Source organism: Taudactylus pleione, unplaced genomic scaffold (genome assembly GCF_031769625.1).
Source record: "Taudactylus pleione unplaced genomic scaffold, aTauple2 ptg000005l, whole genome shotgun sequence".
NCBI classification, from domain to species: Eukaryota; Metazoa; Chordata; class Amphibia; order Anura; family Myobatrachidae; genus Taudactylus; species Taudactylus pleione.
This window is the reverse complement of record NW_028284408.1, coordinates 23,567,056-23,589,646: the sequence shown is the minus strand read 5'-3', so window position 1 is coordinate 23,589,646 and position 22,591 is coordinate 23,567,056. Positions and strand designations below refer to the sequence as shown.

The 22,591-nt window shown below is 44.0% G+C and overlaps 1 protein-coding gene across 1 annotated transcript in view; it reads right to left on the bottom strand.

Annotated features, from left to right (window-relative positions):
• Positions 1-20,660, bottom strand: part of CACNB3 (calcium voltage-gated channel auxiliary subunit beta 3) — a 448,023-nt gene extending 427,363 nt beyond the window's left edge. The window contains exon 1 of the mRNA XM_088448158.1: positions 20,522-20,660. Coding sequence (XP_088304284.1) covers positions 20,522-20,563 — 42 coding nt within the window. The 5' untranslated portion in view covers positions 20,564-20,660. The remainder of the gene's footprint in view (positions 1-20,521) is intronic.
• Positions 20,661-22,591: the final 1,931 nt, after the last annotated feature.

Genomic DNA, 22,591 nt, shown 5'->3' with positions numbered 1-22,591 from the left:
AGGAGAATTCGCAAAATTCTCCTCCAAGCCCTAATTATCACATCTTTTTAGTAAGCAGATCGCATTTCCCATAAATGTAATGGGAAATGCAATCTACTTAGATTTACTAAATTTAAAAAATATTGGGGGAAGCCTTGTTATAATAACGTCACCTCGCGATGGCGTTATTAGATCTTTCCCCCATTTCACTGACTCCTGCTCTGTTCTTACAGGCAGAGCAGAGGCGGGAGCTGGTGCCTATGATCAACTTTGTGTGTCTAAATAGACCACAAGCTAATTACCCTGTGACTCTGGTCAGCTGATCTCCGGACTCCTGCTCTGTGACCTTGGCATCTGGCTTGCGCTGTTAACTGAGATGCCGGTTTACAGCACAAGTCAGATGACCAAGGTCACAGAGCAGGAGTCTGGAGAGCAGATGACCGGAGTCACAGAGGAGCTCACCAGATCTCCTATCACTACGCAGGTGTTCGCTTAGTGGTGGGAGAGGGGGGGCAATTGCAGGGGGAAGGGGGGTTGCAGGCAGAGCATGCGTGGTCACACTCTTAGGGTATTTTTGTGAAAGTGCGGGGGAGAGATTCGCAGGGACAGAGCTTTCACAAGCTCTGCCCCTGCATGCGATATTTCATATGTCCTCTCAATGTTTTCAAATATCGCAATGCGATGATCGGCGAATTTATCACATCTCATCCGCACTGAGATGCAGACTGTGATAAATATGCCCCTTAATATGTATTTATTAATGGACAAAAGGTAACAATTTTTAAATAATTTTGTAGCCCTTATTAATGTCAATTATTCATTGATATAAAACTGATGTACTGGTGTCTGACAAGTGCTTTATTCAAAAGCTGAGGTTCAGTCTTTCCAAAGTCATCCTAAATATTAAGTAGAATTCTCCTACACAAGCCTTACAAACGTAAAGAATATTTTGCTGCACAGAAAAATGAATCAACTCAGTACAAAAACATATCTAAGAGCCAAATGCATGAGTACAGTTATTCCAAAGCCGACCTTATATTGCAAATGCTGATTGCAAATCACAAATGTAACAATTTCCAGTGACAACGTATTTGTATTCAGTTCTGGCACCAACAATAAAAAATAAAATGTAATTGAAGCTTGCCATAAATTACTGCTTTGCAGCTGCACAGTGTGAGGAGCCAGTTAATTAGGCTTCTTATGACTGACACAGATCATTATGTAAAGAGGATTTAAAAACATACTATTTCCCTCTTTATATTAAAGGGCAAGAATCATTACTTATAATAACCAAAAATCAAGGGGTTAAAGTAACCCTTAGAGAATAAAACCAGCTGGTTGCTTGGGAATGCAATGGTGTTGATTTTCATTTTAGCCAGTGGATTGATGCCTAAATATAATAAAGAATACATACCACTTGCAATGTAATTGTAGCTAGCTTTGACTACCATCTATTGTACCCCTTTTCAGACTAACAGCGAATTCCTGGGTTATTGCACATGAACGCGCAGCAACCGGGGATTTTGGTTAGTCTCAACCCTGCTGTGGCGTTTAATCTCAGGAATAATTGCCAGAAATTATTCCATGCGAGTATATATATATATATATATATATATATATAGTTTGACCAGGTATCCCTGTGTTGGAACACAGAGGCCCTCTATTGATCTCGAACTCTGCTGACCTGTTAGGATGAACCTATTTAATAAGGAACAAAATTAGAGATCTATAAAAAGGAGTTACAACCAACATTCAAGGTTCAGTCATTGGTGATCAGACTGAAGTGCTGGGAGTGCACCAGGATATTCTTGTGGGTGAAATCCCCACCCCATCAGCACTGCTAAGAACTTTATTGTGAGTTGTCTTAGGAACTCTGAGTTATTTCTCTTTTATTTTTTGAAATTATTTGCATTATAATATGTGTGTCATGTTATTAATATTTTTGTAACTAAGCCTGGAAAATATATTTTGGTTAAGCACATTTAATCTAGCATATTCTCTGTGATTCTTATTGAACTTGTGAGCCGGTGAGGCCTATGCTACATATCTGTGTGTAATTTGAATGTGATTTATTATTAATCGGTTTGGAGATCGCAGACCTCTGGAGAATCGTGTATTTTGGTAAGTGACTGCGGTGCACTGGCATCACAACCAGCTGATCCAGATTGTTGTATCTGCTAGTCAGTCCAGGTTCATAACAAATTGGTGGCAGCAGTGGGATATTTTTTTCTTATAAGAACTTAAGTCAATTAGTTGTGTGATTCTGGATAGGATCAGCATCCTAATTGACCAGAGAGTACGCTCAAGGCTTATAATATTTTAAAAGACATACAGTTGCAAATATTATCTGTTCCCCCCTCTCTTTTTTTCTTTTCTATTTTTATTTGGCAAGGAGTAAGATCCAGGATGGCTGCTGGGTACAAGCAACTGAAGAAACATGAGCTTTGTGACCTATGTGAGGCCAGAGAGATTGATACCACCAACAAGAACTGGGATCAGCTGGTCCAAGCACTCGTAGAAGCAGATCAGAGCCAGAGTGCCACCGAGGATTAGGCTGAAACGAACTGTGTTGTGGAAAATCCTCAGACCCTGGACACTCCAGTAGGTTCTAGACGGAGATTAGATACCTCTGCTGGTTCCAACGAGGACACTGCCCTGGATAATTACCTACAAACACATGGGGAGACGAACAATGTGTTGCCCCTGCAGCTGATACAGCAGTCCCAAGCCAGGAAAGTGACGGAAAGTGAGGCTGCTAGGGAAGCTGCCCGGGAGGTTGCAGAACAGGAGCAGCGGAACGTACAGCTGCTGGGAAAGCTGCAGACCACCAAGTGGAGCACTTATACCAGCTGGCACTGGCTAGGCTCCAAAATCAGCCTGCAGGCAGAGACACCAGACAGAACAGACCCCGACATGACCATGCTGGAAAAGAATGGTGACCTGGACACGTTCTTTAGGAGTTTTGAAAGGACTTGTTGGCAGTTTGCAGTCAGTGGGCCAGTTATTTAACCCCTGGACTAAGAGGGAAAGTGTTGTAAGCATTCTCAGACCTTCCCCAAGAACTGGACAACTATTATGCCGCAATTAAGAAAACCTTGTTACAGTGGTTCAACATCACCCCTGAGGCTTACCGACAAAAGTTCAGAGACTCAAAGCGCAGTCCCTCTGATACCTATGGACTGTTAGAATAATTGTCAACCCTTTTGCATCAGTAGGTTGAGGGATTGCGTGTGACAGACTTGGACCAACTAAAGGACCTCATTCTACAGGAACAGTTTCTCGCACTGTGTCCAGTAGAGGTCAAAGAGTGGGTCTTGGATCGGGATCCCAAAATATCTCAGGAGGCTGCCAGCCTGGCAGACAAGTACACCAGCACTCAGGCTTCTGTGGTGAAGAAGAGTTGGGGGATGCCATGACAAGTGGCATGGAGAGAGAGAGATGACCCGGAGGATCACACCCGCAGTCCCCTGCAAAACCAGCTATTGCTGCACATTTTGGGTGGGCAGGGGGAAAACCTGTTTTGGCAACTGGCTGCAGGTGTTGTACTTGCAATGAGATGTGGTACTTAAGTGTCATTTGCCCTGTGTCAACCATCCTCTGTGAAAGGGCCCCAAGGATGCTCCCGGGACATCTACAAGCGGTCCAGGTAGGACACTTAGTTGCACTTGGGTTAATAGGACTCAGGCTCAGACCTGACTCTCATTCACCCAGCTCTAGTAGGTCCAGAGGATATTATTCCAGGGAAGACTATTGCTGTAGGAGGAGTGGGTGGGGTGCACCCATTGGTGCCTATGGCTCGAGTGTATCTTGACAGGGGAGTTGGGAGAGATATCTGGGATCTTGGGCTGCTGGACAATTTACCTGCTACCAGGTAAATGCACACTACATATATAACTGAGAGTGATGTTGTTAATGATGCAAAGGTACAATCTAACCCAGTTTTTCCCAAGGTGACCCCTGCTGACCAACCCAGCCTGAGTACAAATGAATGTGATTGTATAAGTGATGTACAAAGTTCTGTTCTAGCAGATAACCCTTTGCAGTTCCACAGGGCTGTTCAGTCAGAAATGGGTCAAACTGCATATCATAATGAAAAACTGTGTAATGTACTTTAATGGATGATATTGCAACGGTACCATTATCAGGAGTTGGGGTGAATACTGTAGGCAACAATGCAGTCCCTGTATTAGTAGTAATGACCCGGAGAGCAGCAGCCCAGTGTAACTGTGAATTAACCCCTACACCTGGGGAGAGTGTGTCACTAGAGATTCATTTCCCTCAACCCCACTCTTTCCCTGTTGACGCTGTCAGCCCAGAGACTGGGATGGGGGGAGGACAGAAATCGCATTTTGTCTCCTCACCCTGATCAGCTAATGAGAAGTGCTACTTTCAAAGCAGAACAGCAAACAGACCCCAGTGTGGAATCTGTAAGAGGGAGAATCAACGAGGCAGGCCTGGAGGGTAAATCAGATAGAAATTTTTGGAGAAATGGACTACTATATAGGGAAAAAAGGGACGCAGACGTGCCTCCAGCTGAGTGTGCTGAAAGGCAGCTTCTAGTACCTCAGATCTACAGAAATGGGCTCCTGAAAATAGCACATGAGATCCCCTTATCAGGACATTTGGGGATGAGAAGAACCAGGGCCCGGTTGATACATAAGTTCTACTGGCCCGGCATGGGGAGGGAGGCAGACGATTACTATCGCTCATTCCATGTGTGCCAGGTAGTTGGGAAGTCTGGTGATGTGGGACGGGCTCGTCTCATTTCCCCACCCATCATATCTGAACTCTTTGAGAGGGTTGTGGTTGATATTGTGGGACCCCTCGCCATCCCCAGCAGCTCAAGAAAACAGTAAATTCTGACTGTTGTGGATTATGCTACAAGATACCCAGAAGCTGTAGCTCTTTCTTCCATTCGCGCAGACAAGGTAGCAGAAGCGCTTATCACCATTTTTTCTCAGGTGGGGTTTCCCAACGAAATGTTAACTGACCATGGTACCCACCCAGTCCATGTCCAGCCTCATGCAGAGTCTCTGTCAGAGGATGCAGGTGAATCATCTAATTACATCGACCTATCATCCAGCCAGTAATGGGTTAGCCGAACATTTTAATACCACCCTGAAACAAATGTTGCGGACTTTTGTGGAGTCCCAGGGAAGAGACTGGGAGAAATTCTTTCTGTACCTCCTATTTGCTTACCGAGAGATACCGCAAGAACCAACTGGCTTCTCACCCTTTGAACTCCTGTATGGGTGCCGGGTGCGTGGCCCCTTGGATTTAGTCAGAGAAGAATGGGAAGGAAAATTGAACACCCCTGAAACATCAGTAGTACGCTATGTCATGCAGTTCAGGGAGAAGATGCAGTCCCTAAAGGGAATGGCACAGAGCAACCTGAAGGCTGCACAGGCAAAACAAAACTTTGGTATGACCGGAGCCCCTACATAATAGTGCAGCGCCTCAATGATGTCAATTATGTAGTGGAAAAGGGGGATGGACATAAGAGAAAGAAGATATACCACATCAATATGCTCAAAAAGTACCATGACAGAGGGACATGTGTGTTAGCTGTGTGTAGCTTGCCTGAGAGTGATCAGGAACCCGACCACTTACTAGATCTGGCAGCTGCTGCAAAAGAGGGGGGTCACTGGCAAATGCCCACTACAGGACAGAGCTGTATGACGTGCAGTTAGAACAGCTAGCTAACACCATACAGCCCTTTCAATCCCATTTCACAGGAAAGCCTGGAAAGACACTTTGGTTACACATCATGTAAACACAGGTAATCAGACCACCCTCAGACAGCCAGCATATCATACTTCCCAAGAAGTGCTGGATGCAATGAAAAGGGAAATTGATGAGATGCTCCAGCTAGAGGTGATTCAAAGGTCTCACAGTTCATGGGCTGCCCCAGTGGTACTAGTCCCAAAGAAGTGTGGACTTACAAGGTTCTGTGTGGATTATAGGTTAAATGATGCCACTGTATTTGATGCCTATCCCATTCCCAGGATAGATGAACTACTAGGTCAGCTTTCCCCGGCCCGTTATATCACTATCATGGATCTCAGTAGGGGGTACTGGCAGATCCCGCTGTCACTCGAGGCCCGTGAGCGGTCCACATTCATCACCCCATTTGGGCTGTTCGAGTTTCAAGTCATGCCCTTTGGGATGAAGAATGCACCTACGTCTTTTCAGCGCCTGGTTGATGACCTTCTGGAAGGCCAGGAGGGACATGCAGTTGCCTACCTGGATGACATTGCAGTGTTCAGCCAGACCTGGGAGGAACACCTGATCCATCTGAATAGTGTGTTAGGCCGAATCACCAGGGCAGGTTTGACGATCAAACCAGACAAGTGCCTGCTTGACATGCATAAGGGACTGTACTTGGGGCACAGAGTAGGAGGAAGTACCCTCTGTCCAGAGTCAAGCAAGGTGGAGGCTATTGCTGCATGGCCTACCCCTAAGACTAAGAAGCAGTTCATGTCTTTTCTAGGTACTGCTGGGTACTACCGTAAGTTTGTACCCCACTACAGTACCCTTGCCAAGCCTCTGACAGATCTTACAAAAATAAATTACCTCAGGTGGTCGACTGAACAGAAGACTGTGAGAGTGCCTTTGTGGCTTTAAAGTCGGCTCTCACCCAGTCCCCTGTGCTGCAGGCCCCTGATTTTAAACAAAGGTTCATAGTGCAGACAGACACCTCCAATTATGGGCTGAGCACTGTGCTAAGCCAGGTAAATGAGCAGGAGGATGAGCATCCTGTAATTTTCTTAAGTAGGAATGAACTTTCCCAGGAAGTGGCATATGCCACCATTGAGAGAGAATGTTTGGCAATTGTGTGGTCTCTCCAGAAGCTTCAGGCACACCAATATGGAAGGTACTTCACTGCCATTACTGATCATAACCCCCTCAGCTGGTTGCACAGGGTCTCCGGGGATAATAGTAAACTTCTGAGGTGGAGTACAACAGTATAATTTTACCATCCAGCATAGAAAGGGTGCAGAACATGGTAATGCAGATGGGCTCTCCAGACAAGAAGAGCACAAGGTTGCCGGGCCTCAGGAGATAATGTTATAGGTAGATCCCTATCTCTCCTGTGTCCATTTTCACTGGGAGGTGTGACATTTAATCTCAGGCATAATTGCCAGAAATGATTCCATGCGAGAGTATATATATATATATTGTATCTATATATATATATATATACAGAGACCCTCTATTGATCTCAAACCCTGCTGACCTGTTAGGGAGAACCTTTTTAAGGAGGAACAAAATTAGAGATCTATAAAAAGGAATGCCAACCAGCATTCAAGGTTCACACATTGGGGATCAGACGGAAGTGCACCAGGATATTCTTGTGGGTGAAATCCCCCACCCCATCAGTAGTGCTAAAAACTTTATTGTAAAGCGCAACGGAATATGCTGCGCTATATAAGAAACTGTTAATAAATAAAAATAAATAAATTGTATTCAAATGTGATCTGGTTTTGTGTGTCCTCTTTTTGACCTGTGCTATAACAGACTTGGGAAGAAGGAGCAATTCCTGTCTTCCTGAAACCAGAATTCGAGATAACCATCTCATAGCTCCACAAGCCATAAAGTTTGGAGAGGAGATGGATCCTTCAGTTTTAGAGAACCAGACCTCCTGTTAAAGCAAGGTTCATTACCTCACATCTAAAGATTCTTGTATGAGTCTGAGTTCTGCTATAGAGGCTGAGACAAGGATTCTAATGGTTACTTTGATCCAGGAAGGGGAAAGTTGAAGAGTGAGTTATGTAGTCACATATCTTTAAAGCAGGGACCCTGTTGGTTTGACCAGGTTACCCTGTATTGGAGCACAGAGACCCTCTATTGATCTCAAACCCTGCTGACCTGTTAGGGAGAACCTTTTTAAGGAGGAACAAAATTAGAGATCTATAAAAAGGAATGCCAACCAGCATTCAAGGTTCACACATTGGGGATCAGACGGAAGTGCACCAGGATATTCTTGTGGGTGAAATCCCCCACCCCATCAGTAGTGCTAAAAACTTTATTGTGAGTTGTCTTAGTTATTTCTCTTTTATTTTAGAAACTTTGCATTATAATCTGTGTGTCATATTTTTGTAACTAAGCCTTGCAAATATATTATTTGGATTAAACACATTTGATCTAACATATTCTCCATGATAATTATTGAACTTGAGAGCCGGTGAGGCCCATGCTACATATCTGTGTGCAATTTGAATGTGATTTATTATTATACTGTTTGGAGATCGCAGACCTCCGGAGAACAGTTTGCGCGGTGGCAGAAGAATCGTGTATTCTGGTAAGTGACTGCGGTGCGCCGGCGTCACAACCAGCTGATCCAGATTGTTGTATCTGCGAGTCAGCCCAGGTTCGTGACACCTGCATTTCAACCTGAGTAGTTATAAGGGTTGAACCCGGGAACTATTCGGGTCGCAGAGCAGGGTAAATGTGTAACCCGGGTCATCCGACCCGGGACCCATTTACAGCATAGAAAGAACTGGCGTCTCCAAGTGCCGGCACTCCACGGGTGTGCAGTGACGTGGCCGACCTGGGAATAAGCCACCTTTCTGAAAGGGGTCTGAGCTGGGTCGCATGAAATCCTGGGTGCATCCCAGCATTTTGATCTACAAGGGGTATTAGTGTTCAGCTGCATTTACTGTGTGGTGACCGTAAGTTGAACAGATCTGTTAACAGAAAACATTGATCTCTAATACCCCTTTTCCAACCAAATGCCATGTCCGTCCCAGGTTTCCAAGCACTGTTCCAATCCGTGTCATACCCAGGTCAGCCCCATTCACATTGAATTATTAGAAATTGTCTTTTTTCAGGCTCACAAAGGTGAGGTCATAAAGAGAGGGTGGTGACTGCTCACTACATTGCATCAATCATGGGCAACGAGTTACCACTGTGTACAGGGGCGTACCCAGAGGTATGGGGGCCCCATAGCAAGATTTCCTCTGGGCCCCTATAGGTCTACCTATACAGTGCCCCTGTAGTTGTGCTAAATATGCAATACCCCCTGTAGTTGTGCCCATTATGCAGTGCCCATTATACAATGCCCCTGTAGTTGTGCCCATTATGCAATGCCTCCTGTATAAGAGCCCCTTATGCAGTGCCCCCTGTATTAAAGCTCATTATGCAGTGCCCCCAGTAGTGCCCATTATGCAGTGCCCCCAGTAGTGCCCCTTTATGTTGTGCCCCAAGTAATGCCCTTAATGCCATTCCCCCATTAATGCCCCTAATGCCATTCCCCCAGTAATGCCCATAGTAGGGCCGCTTATGCTAAGTCCTCATTAATGCCCCTAGTACTGGCTCTTATGCTGTGGCCCCCCTCCCCCATGCAGTACTTACTGTACCTCTCTTCACGCTCCAGTCCACGCCGTCAGCTCCCCGTGTAGACGCTGCCGCTGACTGGATCTGACAAGATCCAGCAGCAGACGCAGGATCCTCTCATCGCGGGTGACGGTCACCCGCGCACCGCATCACTGGGAATGCTGGCCACTGAAGCGATCAGAGGTGTTTTTAGTCTCTGATCGCTTCAGAGACCAGCGTTTCCAACTGCACCAGCAACTTGGCCGGCTGTGCTACAGAGGGTTCAGGGGGACGCTTGCTGGGCTGGCGGACTCTCTAAGCTGCCGGGCCCCATAGCAAGCGCACCCCCTGCACCTTCTATAGTTACGCCACTGACTGTGTAGCCCGGAGTTCCTTATAGCCAACAGCTCCTTCACCACTGCGTGTGTCCAGGTAGCCATGCTGTGAGCTCTGCAGGGTGCTTGTAGATGATAATCTCTAAGCGCACCAGAGGTTCCAATCAGCGGCTTTTAGCGTGAGCTGGGTCGGATAACATAGGTCGTGCTGTTACCCGGGTTATTTTTCTTAGACCTTTTACACCAAACGTCGCCCCTAGTTGTCCCAGCAATAACCCGGGTTCTTTGTTTGGTGGAAAAGGGGTATAAGGGGACCACACTGCCAGGACCTCCTGACATTTCTTTGAATTCAGATCCAGGCAGTGCATGAAACACATAACAGCCGATCCCCAACACATCGCACAATTCAATTTCAATACATACAAAAAGGACTCAGTTATACAGTACTTGTACTTGACAGGTAAAAAAGTTAACTGCTGATTGGTCGCTGCAATTCAGAGAAAATGTTGCCGCTAGATGCAATGTTAGTAAATGAGCCCCAAAGTTTCTATATTGTCTTTAACAATTTATACTACATCAAAAAATGGTGCAATATGCTAGTACTACAAAATTCCATTAACTAGAATATCAACAATCCAGCAACTTTATTAATAGAGGGGGTCATTCAGACCCGCTCGCGAGCAGGTCGATGTTGCCCCACTGCACATGCGCACGATGGAGGGAGCTCCGTCGTGCGCATGTGCGAGACCCGGATAGCGACCGGCTCTCCGTCGCTCCGGGTCTCGCACCAAAGGGGGCGTGCTGTCGTTGTTGATTGACAGCACGCCCCCTTTGGTGGGCGTGCCGGGGGCATGCCTGCCAGACGGAGGCGTTCCCATGGGAACGCCTACCATCTGAAGCCGGCCCCACTGACATCACTAGTGATGTCAGTGGGAGTGATTTTGGCTCTGATAGAGCCAAAATCACTCCAGGGCTTGCGGCAGCAAGAACCTACCGCAGGGTCTCCGTCGCATGCCCGATGGTCGCGATGGTCTTGACCATCGCAACCATCATCATGGACACTCGCATAAGCTGTGGGTGGTCACCCACAGCTATGCGAGCGTCCAGGAGGACGCTCCATTTTCATGGAGGAGGGCCCTGATTCAGAGCGAGCGCTCTGGTCAGAGCGTTCGGGTCTGAATCAGGCCCAGAGTGTATTGTGTATATTGTTAGATTATTATTAGTGGTAGTAGTATTCAGTGTTGTTATTGTTATTCAGTGTTTATTTATATAAAATTGCACACCCACATTATAGCCTCTTTGAAAATGCCTCTGGGACATCAATGTGCCCCTTGCATTGCGATACGCAGGGATACCAGTCACTCTACAGCCCAACCTGACCACCAACTGTATTAAATAACATCTCTCTTTTTTTCCAGTAAAATAAATACTACTCAGTTCAGCTTCATGTATTAAATGAATCATGACAGTGAAGGCACATAAGCACTTTCTATTTTAGATACGTGACGTTTGCTTGTTCTAGAAAAGCTTTCGGTTAGATGGTTCAAAATACACCTGAAAAGTCTACATCAATGTGACTTTTTTAAAAGACATTTAAAGGGTAGGAAAAGTCATTAAGGACTATTCAGAGCTGGATGCAATATAAATGTGAGATATGACCAATTTTTGCAAAGGCAGCAAATATGCCTCCCTCGCTATTCAAGTAATAAGAGCAGAAGCAGCGTGAATATGACAGGAGGCTTCACACAGATACTGAAAAGCCCAGTACACAAATCATACACATTACATGACACGGCCGACAAGTGTAGATATCAAGTACCTAAGTCGCTTGGAGCATGTTAAATGGAAATAAAACTAGACGCAAATATAATAGTTTCACTTTTTTAAAGTCCACACTAATAAACATCTCAGCAGTCTTCCCCTTCTCAAAAGGAGTAGGAAACATGCTTTATTTATTTTAACAAATAGAATATTTAGCACACTGTAATCCTGCTAATATATCACAGCAGCTGCAGTTATACTACACTTGCATAAATAGGTCATACATGCCTACCCAATTTTTCGGGTAACCCCCCGCACCCCTGGAAGGTAGGCACTTCTCCCACATTCTACCCACTTACTAGTGAAGTGGGCAGAATGGGGAGAATTTCCGCGGCGATCGCGGGTTCCTGTGTAGGGGTCGGGGCTTAATGACGCGATTCTTCATGAATCGCATAATTTTGCCCTTTCCCCTTAGTAAATGTGCGCCAATCGTGATTATTTCCCACAAAGGGGGCGGGGCTTAATGACGTGAACCGTCAGGCCCCGTCCCCATCACAACTCACTTGCTTCTCCTCCCCGGACATCTTCCGGGGAGGAGAAATTAAAGGTAGGCACCTATGAAATGGGTGTGTCTTAGATGGGTTAGGTAAATGAAACGCACCCTGGCGCTATCATCATCCTCTCACAGCTTGCACCAGGGGGCTACTACAAGGCATGACCCTCCAAATAGGTGGTCAACTTGGATGTATTTTGCTTTGACACGTCTTTAGTGTACCGCATCTGCACGCCCCTACAGTAGGCAGTATTAGGGAGGGACAATAATATATACCTGCCTACAGAAACCCCCAACTTATTACAAAAATTCTGAAAAAATGCAATAAATATGCCCTAATCAACTAGCCTACTTATAGATGTCACCTGAGTTACATTGCAATACCCACATAAAGGTACAGTAATACCCATACACACTTCCTTCATAAGTCACCTAAACACACAAAAAATACATACGTGTCCATACTAAAATTGGCCATACACCTTAAAATTATTTTTTCAACCAGTTGGCTGGTTGGAAAGAAAACCTAGTAATGTATGGAATGCATACGTGTTGAATGTATTTGTGCCTATGCAGATTGGGTCAAATGTGTGTCTCTTACATCTGATTTTGACTAAAGAGGGGAGATGGGGGTGGGGAGGGAAGGGGGAAGGGGAGAGATGGAGGAGTTGTCTTACATAGACCAGGCACAGGGTATGTTTGCCTAATTGAGAACAGTAGCAGGTCCATGAAGACAGATGCAATTACACACAGGTGATGATGCTATTGTCGGTCCCCAGGACTTCTAATTGGCTGGTTGTGCATTCATCACTTAGGCTGATGCCGCTTCGCTCATTGCTTGTGATATATAAATTTGAGCGCGTATTTATAGATTTTTCTTATTAAAGATGGGAGGGCGAGTTATACCTGTTATATTTGAGTGTTGCCTTTTTTTCAAGCATAATAGTGATGCCTATTTAACTATCAAAAAAAATGATAAACAAAATGGGTGCAAGTGTATCTGATGTTTGCATGACATGTAGTGCATATAACGTGTGATTAAATACAATGCTCCCACATCACCCCTTAACCACCTTATAAATCCAATGAGAATATTCTTTCCTTCTAGTAGTCCAAATCATACTTGCCTACTCTCCCGAAGAGTAGACGGCCTTCCTGCAACCTGCCCACTTCCTAGCAAAGTGGGCACTATGGGAAGGATAATGCCGTGAATCACGGGTAAACGGGGAGGGGACGGGGACAATATGACGCAGGAAGCACTACTGATGAAACGTATGAACCTCTTGTCTGCCAGAGTGAGGTAGTGAAAGCTCCTCCCTCTGGTGATCCCTGATGGAGCCCACAGTGCATTAGCCTAGTACTGATGCGCTGTGTTTTACCTCTCGGGAGATGTCGGAACGGTCAGTGCCACTGACCTGTCATACATTGAGTGGCACATCGGCCCGCTATCTTGTAGATATCAGCGCCGATAATGATGGGGCTGTCATTTAACACCCAGCTCTACATTAATACAGGGGGAGAAGCGGTATTAGCGCACATAACGTGCACTGATACCACTAAACCCCCACATCGCCCCTTTATAATCTCCCCCACAGTTCCTAAAAAGTTATTATTAGATTGCCTCTTCCACAATTAAAATACAACTAAGTCAAAATGGGTCCCTAAGTGTAAATAAGAAGGTTTGAGTTGGCAGATATTATAAGACAAGCCAAGAGCAATACTGTATGTTGGTGCACTTTTGTTTTGCTTCGCATGTTAGTAGAAGTATTTTATACATACATGTAGACATTTCACTCCCTCCTTCCGGGAGAGAGCTGTCGGGCTTTCTTGGCGGGGGCGGGTCGCGGCAAAAAGGGGGTGTGGCCCGGCGGTGACGATCATTTTGGGGCTGAGCATGGGGGCGTGGTATCGCGATCGCGTCATCGTGGCTCCGCCCCCTCTTCACAATGCCGTTTTTAAAGACATTGTGAGGCGGGTGGTGGGGCCGTGATGACGCAATTCAGCGCAAATCGCGTCACTGGCCCCTCCGCTGCCGGGATTTTTATAGTAAGTGCAGGGGGGGGTGGACGAGCCGCTGGTGCCCGGGAGGCTTGCCTGCCTACCCGGGAGGTCGGGAGCGGCACCCGATTTTCGGGAGGCTCCCAACCAAATCGGGAGGGTAGGCAAGTATGATTTTATACTGGATCTGGTGAAGTACAGGCAGCCAATGTAGGACCTATGAGAGCAAAGGAGCAGCAGAAGAATGTTATATAGAAAAAGATTGTCTATATACTACATTCAAAACAGATGGTAGGGGTGAATGTGTGATTCTTGACTCAGATATGTTTTTTTTGTGGGGCCACTAACAAGCGTATACCTGAGCCCTTTATGAAGCACTGATAAACTGTCCGCCTCGACTACTCTCTTTTTCCACCGATCATTCCCTACTTCCCCTCTGACTTCCCTCCCTTTTTCTTGTCTTTTTTCTTGTCTTGTTTATTCTTTTTACTCTTACTATTTATTTTTCTTTTTTCTGTTTATTGGTTTATTAATTTATTGTAATTTTTGTGTTAATTTACTATTGTATTATGTCTGTTTGTATTATTCAAAATGGAATAACTTATTGTTAGTATCTATATCCACTTCATTTTTTGTATTCCATTGAGATGTACCTTGTCGTCTTTCAATAAAAACAGTTTGCATTAAAAAAAAAAAAAGAAAAGGATCACCAGGAAGGGAATTGCAGTACTTACTGTAATGTGTGAAAGGAACATGCTGATGCTGAGTTTGAGCATACTTACGTTCAAATACACATGCTTAAATTGTGTTCACTACGATAAATGCAATATGCAAAGTTGGAAAAATTGCAAGAGGCGTGAGAGTCTCCACCAGTAGCATAAGTACCAGGTTTCCAAGACCTTGAAGTTCTTGAAAAAGTTCTCCTTTAGAGAACGTAACACATTGAGTGGTATCCCCATGCTGTCACTTTTCAAGTAAAGACCACTCACTACGGTACCACTGGACTTTATTTCACAAGGAAAGATTGTTTCTTTTTCCACTGGTATGGACACACTTCAGTGCGCACTGAGAACTAACAAAGCCACGGCACAGCTGGCAGTTGCGCTGGTCAGCCCTTTTTAGTAACGGCAGCATGAAATATATTATACCCCTTGGAGTCTGTACAATATTGGAGGCATTTCCCCGTCAGACAAACAAGGAGGCGTAAACACCTACAGTATTTGAAACTTACATTTATCAGATGTTATGTGTGGCGGAACAATCCTATTATATGGTACTAGTATTATTTAATAAATGTTATAATTTTTTTTACATGAGAGAAGCCTATTGTGATTTATGACACAAAACAACAAATACCTGAAAACAACATTTTCTTTGGCGTGTATAAGCGCAGTGATACATTTATAAAGCATTACAGCCAGGCAACTTGATGGGTGGGATTGTTGTCATGTTGCCAACAGAGGTGAATATGTCAGGTAAGTAGCTTCTTTTTTATTGGTAGAAAGATTATTACCTGAAATTCTAAAAAAATTAGTTTAAAGTTGTGAGAAGACTTTAAAGATGAAATTTCAGAAAGACTTTCAGTAACGTGGGCCAACACATATGGTGAGAGATCCAGACATAGATAACTTAGATAACATTTGCATAGAGATGATACAGAAGTCCAAAGGAAGTTATTTGTTTTTCAAGAGACATGATATAGAGCGAGAAGCAGTGGCGTATCTAGGGGGTGTCGAGTACAGCTGGTGGTGCCCACGGGGGGGGCCACCAGTCGCTGACCCCCGTGGGCTGGTCAGTGTAGTGCGGCTGCACGGGGTGCGGTCCGCACTACACAGTAACAAACACCTCCTCCGGAGCTACCCGGTGACTGAGTGTATGTTTTGGCAGCCAATGAGAGTCAGACAGACTCTCATTGGCTGCTGCGCCCACTGCCGGAGCCAGGCTGGAGCTCACTCATGAGCTCCACCTTCCAGCTCCCCCACAGTGGGTGATGGGAGAGACATCATGATGTCATGACGTCTCTCCAATAGTGCAGAGCGGTCCGGGAGGACAGAGGAGCAGACGGTGGCAGACACAGGAGCGGGGATTTATTTGTTTTCCAAGAGACATAATATAAACAAAATAAAAAATAAGTGTTTTTATTATTTTTATTTCTGTGAGTCCTTGTCCTTATATATGTAAGGGGCACTTGCACTGCATAGGGGGGCCATTACTGGAGACACTGCATAGGGGGAACCACTACTGAGGGCACTGCATAGGGTTGATTATGACTGGGGGCAATACTGGGGGCACTGCATAGGGGGAACCACTACAGGGGGCACTGCATAGGGGGGACTGCTCCTGGGGGCACTGCATAGGTGGGAATACTACTGGGGGCACTATATAAGGGGCACTGCATAGGGGGGAATACTACTGGGGGAACTCTAAAAGGGACACTACTGGGGGCACTGCATAGGGAGGACTACTACTGGGGGCACAATATAAGGAGCACCACTGGGGGCACTGCATATGGGGGACCACTACTGGGGACACTGCATACGGAGGACTACTACTGGGGGCACTATATAAGGGGCACTACATAGGGGGGAATACTACTGGGGGCGCTATATAAGGGGTACTACTGGGCGCACTGCATAGAGGGGACTGCTACTAGGGGCCCTGCCTAGGGGGGAACCACTACTGGGGGCACTGCATAGGGGGGACTAATACTGGGTGCACTGTATAAAGGGCACTGCATAGGGGGTACCACTACTGGGGGCACTGTATAAGGGGCACTACTGGAGACACTGCATAGGGAGGACTAATACTGGGGACACTATATAAGGGGCACTGCATAGGGGGTACCACTGTTGGGGGCACTGTATAAGGGGCACTACTGGGAGCACTGCATAGGGGGGACCACTACTAGCGGCACTGTATAAGTGGTACTACTGGGAGCTCTGTATAAGGGGCACTACTGGGGGCACTGTATAAGTGGCACTACTGGGGGCACTGTATAAGGGTGCATTACTGGGGGCCCTGTATAAGGGTGCACTACTGGGGACACTGTATAGGGGGCACTGCATTACAGGCACTGCTACTGGGTACATTGCATAAGGGGCACTACTTCAGTGGGCATTGCAAGAGGGGCACTACTTCAGTGGGCATTGCAAGAGGGGCATTAAAGTGCATATGGAAAGGAATGTTCCCAGAGTGACAAGAAACGGTGGTGTGTCATGTTGACATGCCCCCGTTTTCCAATGGCCACGCCCCTTGTGACATGTGACCACGACCACTTTTTTGGTACACGTACATACTTTGGGGTGGGGGGTTTCATTTTTTTACCTTGTCCTGGGCTTCAAATACTCTAGTTACGCCACTGGCGAGAAGAGTAGATGATCTAAGACCAAGCCTTGTGGAAGCAGAGAGGAGGACGCAGAGAAAGGAACCCTGAAGGAAAAGTTTGATAAGGAGGATATGAAAACCAGATTTGGTCAGTGGTCCAAAAACCTAGGAAATGCCAGGTTTGTATGAGATCAGTGGTCAACCAGGTCAAAAGCTGCATAGAGGTTAAGGAGAATTAAAAGTAAGTAGATTTAGGTCAGTCATTAACCACATAAGTCAGAGCTGTCTCTGTGGAGTGTTGGGAATGAGAGCTTGTCTAAAGACGGTCCAATAGGCTCTATGAAGAAAGATATAAGACAATTGTAGGCAAGAATAAATTCAGAGCATAAGTGTTGCGAGTTTGTATGGTAATTTGAGAGATAATTTGAATCAAAGTTATTTATTTATTTAAAATATGAGTAATACCTGAATATTTGAATAATGATGAGAAGATACCAGTGGATTAAGGACATTAGTATATAAAATGAAGACATATTAGTTAACTGTATTACAAACATATTATATTCTGTGTGAGCCCAGCCTTTTCAAAACAGTGGAGAATTATCTGGGACACTAGGCATGTGCATTGGCCTTATTGTTGAGATGACAATAAATTAAGGAAGACCTTATCCATCAGTCTCGCCTGGTGTCTTAACAGAATAAAATAGTATGTATTTTATTAGAATACTTAATAAGGAGTTTACTGTCATTGGGAATCTTTTACTATTCATGATAGGGAAAGGTATGTATTCACTCTTATTATGGTGGAGTCTGCATCCCTTCACACTAGGGGCCTGATTGTGAGTCACGCACAATACAGCTGTAATTACGGAAGCCTACAGTGATCACCGATCCTATGTAACTATATGCCCGATTTCTGAGCCATACACATCTTTTCGATGACATCGCCCCCCAGCCCTGTGACTGCAAGGGAAACCATAATCACTATCAACAGCACTTACACCTACCTCATGCTAGATGTACAGGATACAATTGAAAATGGCATGCACTGTGCATATGCACTGCTCAGTGTAGGTCATGGTTCTTGCTACATGCCCCATTGCCGCTCGGTTGTCACTCAGTAACACCCATTCAGTCATCTCAGAGAAATGGTCGAGATGCATACAAGCTAGATAGTCGATAAGTTATTAAAGATGTGTACGCAGCCTGCGATGCCAGCACGGTGTGCTAAATATCGCTAGTTGCTTTCGGACTTGTGCGCTACTCAGAATCACGCCTCAGGTGGCAATGCTCTACAGCTACCCATAAATTAAATATTACTAGTTGGTCTCCTAAAGTTGTCTTATCAGCAACACTATAGTCCTCAATAATGATAATAAAATACATCCAAGATTTGAAACAGCATAATAATTAATCCCATACACAAAATAATAGGAAAAATAACAACGATTGATGCAACACAATATATGACAGATTAAGGCCACAATATGTGTATTACTATCCACACCCCCTTCTCTAGGCATTATTATTTATGTTGCTATGGTAACTACCAAACAGGTCTTCTGAGTTTCTCTATAAAGGTCAGCTTTAAATAATGTAACTCTGTTTTTAGGGTGACTAGTCATTTAAATAAAGCCATGTTGCACTATTTTATTAATTATATCCATTTAGGGTTAAAGACAAATGAAAATCTTCTTTTTCATAAAATAACAACCCAAATGAAAATAAGGGTACTACATACAGTCATAAATCTGCCATAGAAAATACTATGACTAGCCTGGGTGACTAAGCTATAATGGGTAAACATTTTATTCATGGCTCTTACACCACACAAGGTCATGTTACATGCTTAGGAAGGGAAAATAAACAGTTTCAGGAAATCATTTAATTGAACAGGGTTCCTAAAATCAACAATTTTGTTGGCAAAGCAATTACTATTACTACCATGGCCTTACAATTATGATTTGTAGGTTGTGATAAATAATAATAAAAAAAACAAATAACTAAACAGTTTAGTTTCCATAGGCCACATTGTCGAAGATCAGAGTTATACAACATCAGGATGGTCTGGTGTCAAATCAAAGGATGGTGGGGTGGTAAAGTATCACTATTGGTTAAAACCATGAAGCATCAGGTCAGCTAATTAGAAAAAGTGTAGCGGGCAGACAATCAAATCATCCAATGTACATATAGACATGGTTAGGCATCCAGTAATCAACAGTTAAAATAATTCAACAGCATAGTACTGTGCCATCTCATCACTGCTCTCCCAGAGTCAGTCATGCCTGATTACTGTATTTTCATTCTCTATTTCTGTCAACGCTATACACAGACTACTAAATCAAGTTAATTTGTTCCATATCTCAAGCCCTCTGTCATCTATCCCTTATCACAATGTGTATTTTGAAACCAACACACACATATTATGCATATATATATATATATATATATATACATACATATGTATTTTTATTTATATGTGTGTGTGTGTTTACATCATTTATATATAGTTTTACATCAATTATGCAAACATTTATATATAACGCACAGGTACAAACACACACCACGCACTCACACATACATGCTTTTGAGTGTATATATATATATATATATATATATATATATATATATATATATACATACATACACAAGCAGATGTACACACATGTATATATAGATATACACATATATATATATATATATGCATGCCTATATGTGTATATAGCTATCTGTATATGTAGATATGCTTTCGTGTATGTGTATATATATATATTATTTTTTTTTCCATATGTGTGATGCGTGTGCTTAGGTTGTCACCTCAGGTCTATCTGACACCATCAGTAACCCTATCCTTGCTAGTAAGGACAATTAGTAATTTCCCCCCCAATCAGGAATGGTTTACAGAATCCCAGTGTGTCTTTTAATCCTAATCTATTGCACTAGAATAACATTTATTTTCATTTACCGCTACATCAATTTGTAACCCTCAGTGTTACCAGCCAATCACATAATTACCTCATGATGAGCTGGATTTTCTGAACAATCTTTTATGAAATACTTTCCATACTATTGTTTCCCTGTCTTACTTCATTTTCTTTATTGAGCTCAAGAAGGAAACATTTGTAAAAAGCCCTATGCACGATATGGCTCACTGCACATCCCAAAAAGAGAGCTCTATACCAAGAGATAATCCTCTTTCAGCCCCCAACACACATCAACCCCAACCGTCCCTCCAAGGCAGTGAAGAAATGGTTACCTCATTCAGAAGAAATGTGGCACTGGAGTCAGAAAAAGACATAGAAGGGGCATATATAGCCCTGAGCTGCACTCTCAAAATCTCTTTTATAGCAAAGGCAGACTTTGCATCCTCTGTTGATCTGCCTGACTGTGCTCATAGCTTTCCATCACCCAGAGACTCCACTTCCCTCCCTCTCTTCCATTTACTCCTCCTTCCATTTCTCTCTCATTTCAGGTCCACCTCTCGCTGCTACAATGTGGTTATAATTATGGATCCATGGATATCTAAGTGCCAAATAATTGTATTAATGTCTTATAGCAACAAGCAGAAAAGGTTCTTCCTGTAGCCAGATACACAAAATGTATTTTGTTGCTTTTTATTCTCATTGTACAAAAGCACAGCCCCTGGCACATATACTTATGTTTCTCCTGTGATGCCACTCACATAGACCAGTGTTTCTATGGCTGGAGGCAGTACTGGATCCTCCATTCACAGTGGCATCATTCAAATACAATACTTGTTTCGTTCAGCTAAAATGCATCTTCACTCTCTACAACAGGAGAATGAGAAATAATTCAGGGCTGTCAGCCTGGGGGACAAACGTGACCCTTCCTGACTTTATTGCAACCCTCACTTCACTTGATAAACTCCATGTACATTGCATACACTGGTTTAGTAGAAGTGAATGACCATCAACAATGGTATATTAAAGAAAGTGTAAGGTGCCAGCGGTCAGAATACCAACAGCTATATCCCAACAGTTAGAATTCCTACACATGTAGGTAAGTGTCCTAACCCTCCCCCTAACCCACCTTTCCTTCAGCCTAAACCTAACCCCCCTCCCCCCGCAGCCTAACCTTCCCCTCCCGCAGCCTAACCCTAACCCTCCCACAGCCTAACCCTCCCCTTCACAGCCTAAACCTACCCCCCCCCCCCGCTGCCTAACCCTACCCCCCCAGTGCCTACCCCTAAAATCTGGCACTGCTTGGGACCAATAGATAACGTAATTTTCAGACGACTTTAGGTGCTCTGTCCCTATGGGAACTTCTGATCCCTCCCTGGTAGCCACCATGTTACTCCCTTCATTATCACAGTTTAATACTCTGCATATAACGCCTGATAGCTGCACAGTGTACTGGCTGCCTTAAAAGCGACTGCAAAGCTTTACTTCCAACTTTTTTGCTGGGATAGTCTTCTATGGGAGCTGCTGTCCTGGCAAGGTTTGATCATTCCTGCTTACTGTTATCTGCAGCGATAAGGAATAATACATTCCGGGTACCAACAGTGGCCATTGATAAATGCCTCAATACCATCACAGCAATAACTTATTTTAATTGAAAATGGCTACTGTCTAAATCCTAGAAGTGAGTTGGCCTGTACAGTATATCTAAAATATTCATGCTGGAGATGAACTGTTTAAGGTTATTTTCCAATAGAGCTTTTAAAATATAGCATTTTGTCTGAGCTTGTAGGAAACATAGAAGGTGGCAGTGAATTTGTAAGACTGGCTTTTAAACCATACATTATCGACTGTTTCCAAATGTGCTTTAAGTTATCAAAACCTGTGACCATGTTTTGGATTACAACAAGGGCTTCTAGGCAAACAAATCAGTTATTGTATTGATCATACAAAATGCAACTATCTTTAATACAAGTGTAAGTGAAAAAAAGTGAATTGTGATTTCACATGGATAATAAAAGAATAATGTTGTGTCTTCCTCAGAATATATATATATTGTACGTGGGAATGTGACTGTTCCATTGTACATAAAAGTATATAATCACAGCCATCCATATTGCATGACAGAATTCTTAGCTACACACAGATGGACGTTACATAAAATGCTGATTAGTTCTTGGCATGACAGCCATTTGGTGGAGTTACTCCATATGATTCCCTTCAGCTTTGCTGAAAACATGTCAAAACTGAGGCCTTTTATTTTAACAGGTCTAGAAAAACTGTACTAATTGGGTTACAATACGCTTTTTGCCTGTGCATTCCCATCCTTTCCAATCTCACATAGGGCTCTATTTAATACAATCCGCATTTGTAATTCAGATTGTAGTGTGATACTATCGACTGAATTC